We start from the raw sequence: 12,733 nt of genomic DNA, 5'->3' as shown, positions 1-12,733 counted from the left end.
GGCTAAAGATTTCCTACTATTTTTAATACAGAACAAGAGTTATGGATGTTAGCTATAGCAAATTTTTAAATACACTTGGAGGAGTCATGTGCAGCAAGCTAGAGAGCCAATAGAAGAGACAATGCTCAAGAAAATTTTTGAAAAAGAAAAGTAATTTAAAATGGTAGGGAATTCAATATGCACATATACAAATGGGCAGAGAAGGAAATGGGCAATCTAACTGAGGATATCAGGAGTCCTCAATCTTTTGGGCTGGTGGGAACTTTTGGAATTTTAAGTACCTGTTGCAGGTGCTCTTGGCACATGTTTGCTGGGGGGCAGGTTTCATAAAATGGTTCTCATGGGTCTATAACTAGTTAAAATGCTGTAATTTTTCAGAATGTAACCTGTCAGACATTTTAGTCTTCCTTCCAGGTAGTCCTCGCTTAGCAACCATAATTGGGATCAGCAACTGTGTCGCTAAGTAATCCAGTTGCTAAGCAAAATATCACTTCCACTGCAGTTGTTAAGCAAATCACTGTGGGTCATTAAGCAAGACATCATGTGACAGTGACTTGTGATTTTACTGCTGGCTTCTCCATTGACTCTGCTTGTCAGAAGCCGGTTGTGAAGTGCCTGAATGTTGATAACATGACTGTGGGGACACCATGATGGTCATAAATGTGAAGGTTGGTCATAAAGTTACTTCTTCAGTGCTGTCATAACGTCAAATGGTCACTAAACAGGGCAGTCGTTAAGCAAGTATTTTGCTATCTTGTCCTCCTAAACCTTGTAACATTTAACCTGCAGTGTAATCACAAAATTTCTGCTTTTCTCATGTAAGTTCATGAATTCTTTATTTTCAATAAATCAAATCACCCTTACATTGTAACTAATTTCATTGGAATGCATCAAAAGAACCTTACATTTACAAACTACACACCACCAATTTCAGGAGTCCACTCTGGGATTGTACTATGGTCACCCATTGCTGGCATTCTCAGTGTAGTGCTCATGGAGCACCAGTTTATCCTTACTTCCAACTGATTTTTTATACATAAAAAGTAATTTTTAAAACAACTGAAGCTGACATGCCAAATAAATTTTCTTAGAAGTAAAAATATTAGGTATCTTCAGGATGGTGCTTTCTTTGAAAATGCCTGTGCTTGTCCAGAAAAAGAATCAAGGTAAAGAGGAATAGTAAGCAGTACAGGTAGTCCTTGCTTAGCAACCATTCATTCAGTAACCGTTCAAAGTTATGACGGCACTGAACAAGTGGTAGTTATGACTGGTCCTCAAAGTTATGGCTATTGCAGTGTCCCCATGGTCACATGATCAAAATTTGGGCACTTGGCAGCCCACCTGCATTTTCGACCGCACCATGTACTTCAATTCCCCCCCCCCTTTCTCCCCCATCTCTGCCCTTTTGGTCACCCTGCTGCTCCACATTGCTGCCTACGCATGTTGCCCCCAGCTGACTTCACCATCTTCTTCCTCCTGCTGCTGACAAGGTGTGTCTAGCCAAGCCAGCTGCTGGGCCTTTGTGAGGCCTTCAGTGGTGGCCGGAACAAAAGGCGGCCAAAAGGGCAGAGATGGGGAGGAGATAGGCATGTGGGGGGAATTGAAGCGAGGCGAGTGCAGCTGGGCAGGAGAAGCACAAGGTCCTTGCCTAATGATGTTGCAGTCCTCGCCTAACAATCTCAACCAGGACTAGCAGAACTGCCATTGCTAAGTGGTGCAGTCATGTGATGTTTTGCCTAATGACTGCTTTGTTTAGTGATGGAAACTCCAGTCTCAATTAAGGCACTACCTGTACAGGAAAAAAAGATGTTTCCCTACGGGCAATGATCATCCTATAATTCTGTCTTCGAGCCTGTGAAAATCTGTTGCCCCAACTCAACTCAACTCAATTGCAATTAAATCGAAATACACATTCAGTAAGAGGTGGCTACATGTTCTTAATTACAATCAACTTGAGCAGAATTGCAGGGGGGGGGGCGGAGATTATCTATATTTAGCCTTAGTCCTTCTAGGGAAATGAAAACATCGTCCATTGTTGTTTTATAGGGCAGTATCTCTATATTATTTGTAGCCAAGTTTCAGATAGTCTTATAACTTCCTTCACGTAAAAATCAAATAAAAATGTGCATAAGATGCTGTGTTTGTACAAAGACAAGCCTTGTAGTGCTAAGATAAGCAAAAATGTCAGGACAAAATAAAAATGAACATGGTCTGTAGGTAGAATTGCTTCTCTTTCAAGACCAAAATGTGATGCATGATTTACCAAATATGATTTAGCTGAACAAAATTACATCTGAGAAAAATCACAAAGGGAGATTTGTGACTTATTAAATAACTGAAAACATTTTTGCCAAAAATTAAAAAAAAATATGATCCCCCTTTTAAAAATAATCCTTAAATCCACAGACATTTAACTTAGAGTGCCTGTTTGCAACCAGAACAATGGAATGTCTGTTTGGATTATCTTTAAATTATATGGCACACTTTTTGAGTAGAAATAGTGCTATTTTTAAAAGAGGAGTCAGTTTGTTGGTTCATTTATTTTTTTGTTTAATGAATTATTCAATTAATTTCCAGACAAAGAGAGTACTCCTATGTAAAAGTAGGTCCCATTTCATTCAACAGGACTTACTCCCAAATCAGTGGGATGAGACTTCTGCTTAAAAGTAGCTTTAAAAATGAATAAATAACATGCTTATATTTTATACAGAACCATTTTATTTTTATTTAATTTATTTAATTTATCAAATTTTTCAATCGCCCATCTCCCCCCAATGGGGGAACTCATTTTCCTACTTCATCTCTAGATTCAAATAATCTTTAATTGTGTTAACCTTCATTAAAAAATGAACATTAATTACGAACGAAATTAAAATGTTATTTTTTCATGAGATAAAGTTTATGAAAATTATACAGTCTTAAATCATATACATGGACCAAGATACAGGTGTGTGCACTCACACAAACACACAAGCATACATAACTTAGGCTCCATAAAATATTAGCCATACATTTTCTTATGGAGCTTTCCCCTTTTTTCTTACATGTCCCAGTCAGAAATGGATTTTCATATATTCTTTTCACTTCAGGACAGGAGGTATGAACTGAGATTGTGACATGAACTGAAACATTTCATTGTGAAATCATCTTGATCATTGGAAGGCCTACTCAAGAGTGATCAGTTGGACAACATACAGTATATTCAAGTCCTTTTGCTATATCCCAGAGAAAGAGTCCCACACTTGGAGCTCTACTCACACATTAAGTGCTGGAGTGGGACCTAAAGCAGTTTTGCAGTGCAACGTCTGTTTATCCCAGCTAAGTCAGATCTATACCCTGTCCATTGCAACAAATGGAAGTTAAGAGTTTTCTTAATATCATCCTTTATCTCTTGATAGTCAATATATGTAGCATTAGTATTAATTTCAAATTTAATTTTCTTTGTTTTTAACGAGACTAGTCTCTCATTTCATAAAATGTTTCTTTTTTTTTATAATGATAAAAAGCTGAAAGGTTATGACTAGACATATTTCAATTTTAATAAGTACAATCTCTATATGTGCAATTTGCTTATCTTAAAAACATATGTATGTTTTCTTCTATATATTTTTTATTCAAGTACTTTCTCAGACAGAACAATAGCACCACTTTGCATTATTAACCAAAACAACAATAGGCAAAGCAAAATTTGCTGCATAATATTTCTCATCTGACTTTCTGTAAAAAATGGAGACGTCCTGCATATAGCAAAAGACGTCATTTACAGATACGTTTGTAGATACTAATGATCACCTAAGGTATGTAAAAATGTTAATAGGTCCAAATAAATTTATGCCAGTGCAGAATGCAACCGGAACTTTATACCATCTTGATCTTTTTTTCATTAAAGCAGCGTGATCTCATGCATTTTTTCCTGAAAGTAAGGCCCACTGGATCCCATTGGGCTTCATTCCTTTCAGATATGGATTTAATTTTAGTTCACTGTACTAATATCTACCAATTAAGATCTCTGCAGTTCATGAGACTGAAGGAAAATGTAGGTAGCCTTGCAACTTTAAATGTATTTGTATGTATATAAATTAATCAGGGCTGGGAAGATTTGTTCAGGTACAGAAGTTTGTAGGACTATCTAGCCCATGTAAAAATGGTTACATGGCAATAACAACAACAAAAAAACCAACAGCAATAGACTTGTTTCCTTATTGTAGTGCTTCTTAAATATCTGGAAAAAATTCCAAATGTTAGCAATGCAATAATGCAGTAGGCTCTTTTCCACTCCAAGTATTTAAGCATTAGCCTCATGACCACCTTCTAGGGCTGTATCCTGAACTGAGAACACTGTGAACTATGGGACCTCTTAATTTCCTTCCAGTTCTATGACTTTAAGATATAATTAGTTGAGATTAAATGAAGTTCAGTGGCCAATACTTGCTTCTGGCTTGTCCTACAATTAAAATTCCTGAACAGATTGCCATATAAATAAGGTAGTACTGTACAAGGTTGAGTGCTGCTGTTCTGGGGATGATGGTGGAGGTGGTTGGTGTTTTCATATGTCAAAAGGGAACTCAAGCTACAGTACCCTGTAGCCTTCTTTTTTCTGTCACAACCATGCTAGTTTTAAGAGTCTTTTGAAGCTTGCTCCACTTTTGCTCATTGTTGTCAAAGGTGCTTTTCTAAGATAAAATCTCAGCTTCTTTACAGTAGTATGAATCATGAACGTCCTTTCTAGTTTCAGTAATGTTTGGATATTAGTATTACTCTTTGATATTAATGTTTTAGTTAATTAGAAACCTGAAAGCAATCATGCATCTTTTTAAAAACCCTTCTCTCTAACCTTTGGCTTAGTTTCCACCTCATTTCAAATAGTCTATTTTGCTTGTATCTCTTACAGTTTTGCTCAGACCCGTTCATAAAACAAGCTACAGAATAGCACCATTGCACCATTAAAGAGATTTACATACTGTTGGTTATATGTGTATGATTAACATGCTAAATTTCTATGTACTGCCTTATATGGAAGAAAAAGACATGTTATTTATACCGTTGTGAAATAACTTGTCTGAAAGAATCGCTGAGAATTTAAGAGAGCTCATATGTGCTCTCAGCTTATCCTAGACAAAATTATTTTATTGTTCATCTTGCATATATTTGTATTTTCATCTGTTATAGGCAGGGGAGTGCTCATCTTAAAATCTAGACTGAGCAGCTTATTTTAGGTATGGTAGTCCACACAGGGAGTTCCAGTGTATTAAGGATGCTCCGTTCATTTCAGTGGCCGAGCACAGCTTTCCATATATATATAAAACAGCATCCTCAATGGAAGAAAATAATGCTTTCCGCTTATGCAAGAGCTTCCTATCGATATTGGAACACATAAGGATCTCTGAGTGGAATGAATGCATGTGGCTGATGAGCTGTTAAAAAGCCACTAGTGAAATTAATGTGTTAACTTTACTGCCTTTGCTACTGGGAATTTCAAACTGTGCAAATATGAAGGGGAAATCAAACAGTGTTATCAGACACTGCAAGACAAACAATCTGTTGCTTATATAGAAATACAAATATTTAAAAAAAGAAAAAAATAAACCCTACTTAGATAAGGCTGGTGAATGACTCCAACAGCAGGGTTCATAAATTAATTTAGTGCAATTGAATCCATCAAAGGCCTTCACATTTGCTGCTGCCTTTGAGGGGCAGAAGATTTTTGAGAGGTCTGTGTCTGTGGATAGGTGTGTGCATGTACAATATGTACCTGCGTGCATGTAGGATATTTTCTAGCAGGAGGTGAACAATTACAGCAGCAATCTACTAGTCTCGGAAACATTTTAGCACTGAGTTGGCTTTTGGATGGAATGTTTACTTGCATTGTTCATAGAGAGAATGCCCATTAGTGGAGAATTCCTCAAGCTTATTGAACTCTAGCTTTGTCCAATGTCTGACTATTTACAGCAAAGAATCCTGCAGGTGGCACATTCATTCTTCATTCTTACGGATGGAATTTTCTTACATTCTGTAGTTCCTGTTTCCTGTGTTTCCTCTACTTGTATTCTTCAAGTGCACTTCCTGAAAATAAAAGACATATTAGTTAAGTGAAAGCCATTGACAATCCTTGTCTCACTGAATCCTGCAGTAGGCTATTCGTTCTGTTCCTATTTTTTGAACGGGAAGACAAGAAGCTAGTTTATACCTAGTTGGGATATGTGGCACAATCTAAATCTGTTCTCTGTCTAATCACTTAAAATTCTGTTCCATCATTTTTCTGTAAGTTAATAAAATACAGATACAGAACAAAAACTTCTGCTTGCTTTTACAACATGCAAGCAGAAATTTTAACACGCACATGGCTTTCCTAGATATACTCTTTGTTTAATGGAATTGACTCTTATACCTTTTTGTATATAACTTTTGGTAATATACAGCTTTTTGTATGTAGTTTCAGAAATATACCCATTTTTTCACTTTTGAATGACAGAATAAGCAGAATTCGTTCATGACTATCCCGGATGCTATGACAAATTTTGCATTGGTAGATTACGGCATTTCATGCTGAAAAGAAATCCCTAATACTGAGTCAAAGTATTGTAAGTCTATCTACTTCACTACTGTGTAAAATATGTTCTTCAATTATGGTGGCTTGGGCCTATGGGAGTTATGGTGCAATACATCTGCACTGCATCAAATTTGAGAAGGGTACACTACAGAGCTAACCGGAAGCAGCTTTCTTAGCAGAGTTTGAATGTGGGTCTTTCCTCATAGTTTAGCCATATGGCTAAACTGTGTTAACTTCAACTTTTCCAAGGTCATCTATTATATTTGGAAATACATCAGGATTTAAACCAGAATTTGCTAGGGCTGGCTCCACTATGCCAGTTTCAGTTTCAGATCTAGGACTTTATTGAAGGCCACAGAACAGGAACGGGGACCTGTGGGCAACCAGATATTGCCAACAATGCTGGAGGCTCCCCACTCCTATCCTAGGGAATTAGACCAGCAGGTAGAAAGTTATCTTTAGATAGATAGATAGATAGATAGATAGATAGATAGATAGATAGATAGATAGATAGATAGATAGACAGACAGACAGACAGACAGACAGGCGATAGAATTACAGTATTTAAAAATTTCAAGCTGCCATGCTGCAAAACAAAAACTACCACATATGGACCTCCCATTAGAATAATGAACAATCTGTTTTCTGGGTATCTAGCTGAGGATTAGTTGAAAATGCTGTGTAGATAAATAGTTCCTTTGAGACCATGCCAATCTTCTAGTCGTTTAGCTACAGCTATTTTTGTCTGTAATGGAAAATCTTGTACTTTCTGACAAAGTTATAACATGTTTAATTTGTGAAATGATATGACCAATATGAGTCCAATAATAACATTGTTTTATATTTGAATCCTATTCCTTGGAGAACATATGCTTAACCTGACAAAGAATTATGTGTTAGCCACTAATAATGTAAAAGCCAGTGTAATATAATAGTTAAGGTGCTGGACCAAAACTGAAGAGATCCAGATTCAAGCCCACCTCAGCTATGGAAATTCACTGGGCAACTCTGGACCAATCATGTTCTTTCACCCCAACCTACTGCACAGTCTTGTCGTGGGGAAGAAAATGGAAGAGGGAATGCTATTTATACTACTGAGTTCCTGAAGGAAAGGTGGAATATAAGTTTAGCAAATGTACTTTATTTTAGCCAGTGCTTTGCATTATCTCTGCCTCGGTTAACTTCAGTTTTGATGCTGCAACATGATTCACCTGGGGCTGTCCTTGAAAACACCCTGAAGTTTAAATTGGTGCAAAATATAGCAGCTAGGTTGCAGAAGCTGAAGCAAAATACAGATATCATATGAACTCTGAACTGAAAGATTTTCACTGTTTACCATTTGGTTACCAGGCACAATTTAAGGTGTTGATATTAACCTTTAAAGTGCTGCTTAAAATCTGATCATACAAATTAAATTCTTTCTTTTTACCACTTCAGAAAGAATTTTGTCCTGCGTTCTCCCAGTTTATGGAATGAAGTCCTTTAGAAGTTTGGTCTTCACTCTTTCAGCCTTTAGAAATGCTGTAAAGAGGCATCTGTTTTGTCAAGATTTTAATTTTTAAATTATTTAGCAATAATTTCAACTAATATTTTAACTTTCCCCCTTTTTAAAAAAAATAGTGTTGTTATTGATGTTTATTAAATTTTGTTAGCCAGTTTGAGTATTCACTGGAATAGAAAGCAGAGTATAATTGGAATAAAGAAAGAAGCAAAATAAAAATGTGACTTTCTAAGTAGCCCTGTTTCTGACTAACATGAATAGCTTTTGTGTTCTGGCATTAATGAGACTTCTCTGTCAGCCATGGTATTAACAGAATACAGTCCCTTCTGACCTTGGTCTCATTCCATCAGTTGATTTGCATAATGCAATCTCCTTGCACCCCCACCAAGCTGAGGCTTATTGTAATGATAGCCAAGCTGCCCTAAAGGCCATAGATGAATCCTGATCAGTTCAGGAAAGATTGTTAAAAGAAGCCAATTTATTTATTTTACTAATTTAAATTCTAGACCACTCTAAGGCCTGGGGAAAGTTAAAATGTAAAAACTGACTCTAAAATGTTCAGATAAAAATCAGTTGTAAGATGCAATGTTTGATCCAATGTGTATGCATCAAAAGTAAATCCCGCTGATTTCAGTGAGACATACTTTGAAATGACTACATTGGACAGAAGCCTAAGAAAAGAACATAAGAACAGAGAGTCCTGTTGGATCAGTCTCTGTCCCTTCTAGTCCAGCATTCAGTGTCACACAGTGGTCAACAACAGGCATTCATAAACATGGACAGAAGGGTGATATCAATACAAAAGAGGACAACAAAGTTCATTAAAGTTAATTGGACACTTTTAGTACAGTATTCTTTGCAAAGTTCAAGGATGAGTACCAGTCCTTAGGTAGCTAAAGCAACAAAAGATGTTATCAACAGACATATAAGCAATCCTTAGAGAGTAAATCATAAGCTGAGGTAATAATTCCTAAATTACCCAATGACTGACTACTCAGCAAGAATGTTGAGTATGTTGGGACAGAAGAAAAAAAGCTAGATAGGAGTGATGAAATCATGTGGCTAGCTAGAAAAAAGTGGGGCACTGTCACAATAACCCAGGATGCTTCAAAATAACACTGATCGTTTATCAGGAGCTACTAACAGAGAAAGAAAAAGAAGGCAAAGACACAGATGAGATAAAAAGATGTGGAATGTAGGCAGTTGTCTCTTCCTCTGGTGTCTTCCGTTCCATTTCTGGTTATTACTGGAAGACTATTTTGGAAATGAATGCTGCCCATAGATATCAAACTTGAATTTCTGGCACTAGGCAACTGTGTGTCCATCCCATGCTGAAAATCCTCATATGTAACAAATAATCAAATTAAATTTGATCACACTTTGGCTACCTTTTGTGCTTTAGGCATATCAGTGTGTCGCTGAGCACGTACAGATCGTGCAGATTTAGGTGGCTTGACAGGAGCACAGTACATCTCCAACCGTATCAGGTCACAGCTCTGGAAACAGCATTCATCCACTATTCCCCTAGTAGGAGAGGAACGTCTATTGCCTCCATAACCTGCAGGTTTACCTAAAGGCAACAAAAATTGGTCATGGTAAAAGAACATAACAACATCTTCAAAATTCTGCTAATATTACAGTATTATTAGGTGGATGAAACCACATTATAAGAAACACAGAGCAAATTCTATTGCATCCTTTATTGGATCAATGGGCTGGCAATACCTTACACAACTACTGGAGTTTGATACAGTGGGTAGCCAGGTCCCCTAATTTATTAACATATTTCTATTCCACTTACTCTGGCCAGCACAGCCCACAGCAGTTAACATCCAAAGCAACATCACTAAAATCACAGCTATCCCAAAGCATCATAACCCATAATAACATCCATAAATTACAATAAAAACACAAGCAGTAAAAACCCAAATATTTATAGCTTCAATAATAAAGTATCTAAGTAACAGTCTAAAATAACAGATTCTTAGGGAAAGAAGGCTTGAGTGGAAGAATAAGTATTTAATATTGTCTTAAAACAAGCCAAAGAGAGAGCCATCCTAACTATAACAGGGAGAGAATTTTACAAAATTGATACCTCTCTTTTCCTGGTTGATTCTAAACAAACCTGCCTGTTGGCCAGCACCCATAACAAGAGAGCAATCAGACCTCCTGGTTCACCACATAGGGAGAAACCATTCCTTCAAGTACCTGGGTCCAAAAAGCTCTATATGAATTTATATTTCCACACCAGCACCTTGAATTTAACTCAGAAAACTACAGAGGGTCAGTGAGTAGGTGTCACATACCGTTGCTGGAAAACACTAAACAGAAGTCCGGCTGCTACATTCTGAACCCATGCAACTTCCAAGTTCTTTAAAGGGCACATCTAGGTAGATTTATTATACTAATTTAACCTAATTGGGAGGTAACCAGTACATGGTGACTTTACATTAAAAAGAATGATTCTTTGTTTAAAGAGCAATCCAGTCCTAACCTGCTTAAAGATGAAGACCTATAAGAAGAAAAAGCAGGGGCCTTGAAGTTATCCATAATTAGTTAGCATGTGGACACATATTATCTGGTTGCAGTCTATGGTGACATGTATTTCATTCTATTAAAAGGATAGTAAATGTGTCTAAGTTTGCGCTCCCCCCCCCCCCTCCGTATAGACTTTTACACCAAGCCCTGATCCCAGATAACCGTGAATCCCACTTTGGAGATGCAATAAGATGCAGTGAAAAACATGAGGAAATGATTTCTCTAATCTTGCATGGGGCTGGCAACCCAAGAACCTGGAAGCCAATGCATTGTTTTCCCTCTGGAGGGCCAGGCTTTGAGAAAAGCAGACGTGGAAGACATTACAGCAGATAAATTCTGTTCCCCAATTTCCATTGTATCTGAACAGAAATTATGATGTTTCATTCATTGCAGTGTTCCTGCCTGAATCAGTTAGTTGCATTTCAAAGGAAGCTTTCATCAGCACCATGAAGTTTCTCTGAAACATATTAGCAGCTTCCACGTCTCCCAAGCCTGCACAGGTTTTCCTGCAGCTTCTATGTATAAAAAACTGCACTGAACTTTTAAGACCAAATTGAAAGCTTGAGATGGAAACGTCCAACCCTTATTTCTTACTAAAATTCTGGGCACTTGATTATATATTATTTTGAATTGGATAGAAAAATAAAGTAGTATGCAGCAATAATTATAAACAGCATTACTTTGGTCAAAAAGAGAATCACGTTTCAAAAATCTTTAAGCGTCTAGGTCTTGCTCTGTAAGAAAGTTTTTTTTTTTTTTAGTTGACGTAGAAATAGAGCTATCTGAGATCAAATATTTGGTGGTTATGGGTATATTTTCAGCACCATACTAATTTATATATAGAAACATGTATATCTGACTTTTTTGGACCCAAAACAGCTTAAAGTCATAAATGTAAATACAATTATATAGAGGTAATGAAAGAAAAAAGTAGAACCAAGAAAATACTCAGACTAGAAGAATAAAACAATAATCTCGAACCAAGTGAAAAGTTTGGTGAAACAAAACCTGTGTGGGATAAAAGGTTGGACTTGCACCAGAGATCCCAATTCAAGCCTACCTTCGCTGGGTGACTTTGGGGCCAATCACTTTCTTTCAGCCCAGGGTTGTTTTGTGGAAAAATAGATGAGTGAATGCTTTGTGTGCTGCCTTGAACTCCTGAAGGATATAAATCTAACAAACAAATAAATACTGCAGTCCAATACTACAGCATTGATGACAACAAGTTGTGGAACTAGGCCTCATATATTCAGGGTGAACTGGTTTATGGGGAAAAATGTGGTCCTTCATAATTCCAACCCTAAATTTAGGGTATAGGTTGGGGTACTACTGAAGCCCAGACCCAAAAATTGTAAGAGGGCTGCTGTGCCTGATTGTGGTCCTATTTTTAATAGTATGTATTAAAGCTCTGTTAGTCTGGTTTAGAAAACACAATTCTGAATAATTCTTGCTTAGGTTTTGATTATGATACTTTTTTCCTAACAGTTTGAAAACACATTTTTAACATTTTCTCTCATGTATCCATAACATGGATTAAACTGCCATAAAACAATCTTGCTCAGATCAGGGCACATCTAAGACATGCTTCTGCTTAAACAATAAACAGCACTTCTCCTCAACAGGTGCATTGCCAGAGTACCCAAGATGAGTGACATGGTTTTGGCTACTGAGACAGAAAATCCCACATATCCCTTTCCTTGGCAGTGAAAATACCATCAAGTAAATAAAATAATTGGTTACACTTTTACAAGATTTCACATTGGCTAGAACAGCAAAGTCAAACAAGGGCTGGACCATCACACATCAACTTGGGCTTTGATCGTGTGTGTGTGTGTGTGTATCTCACACATGATATCTCATATATATATATACACACACACAAACACATACATATACATATGCATAGACATACTCAGACACTTCTACATATATACGTACATGTACACAAATGCATACACAAACACACTTGGGAATAAACTCCACTGAATTCTGGAAGTTTGTTGCTGTTGATGGCACCATGTTACAGTTTGCAGTCTTGTTGATTCATTTACTCATATAATGTTCCAAGAACATTTACTTTAATAGATCATAGCCTTTCTAGTAATAAAATAAATATGTCCATTATGTCAGCAGGACCTTTCATT

General features: G+C 36.9%; 1 protein-coding gene across 2 annotated transcripts in view; it reads right to left on the bottom strand.

The window, feature by feature from the left end:
• Positions 1-12,733, bottom strand: part of IGF1 (insulin like growth factor 1) — a 62,301-nt gene that overhangs the window by 3,675 nt on the left and 45,893 nt on the right. The window contains exons 3-4 of one of the 2 annotated variants that reach the window (XM_007419939.3): positions 9,440-9,621; positions 6,008-6,063 (exon numbers count right to left, since the gene is read on the bottom strand). In XM_007419939.3, the coding sequence (XP_007420001.1) occupies positions 6,008-6,063; positions 9,440-9,621 (238 nt within the window). Of the gene's footprint in view, positions 1-6,003; positions 6,064-9,439; positions 9,622-12,733 lie in introns of those variants that run through there. The other variant, XM_025171255.1, reaches the window with a different exon arrangement.

The sequence above is a fragment of the Python bivittatus genome, unplaced genomic scaffold (genome assembly GCF_059951505.1).
Source record: "Python bivittatus isolate LINGU-HERP-01145 unplaced genomic scaffold, Pbiv_v1 ctg000330_np1212, whole genome shotgun sequence".
In the NCBI taxonomy this organism is placed as follows: domain Eukaryota; kingdom Metazoa; phylum Chordata; class Lepidosauria; order Squamata; family Pythonidae; genus Python; species Python bivittatus.
This window is presented reverse-complemented; position numbering and strand designations above follow the sequence as displayed.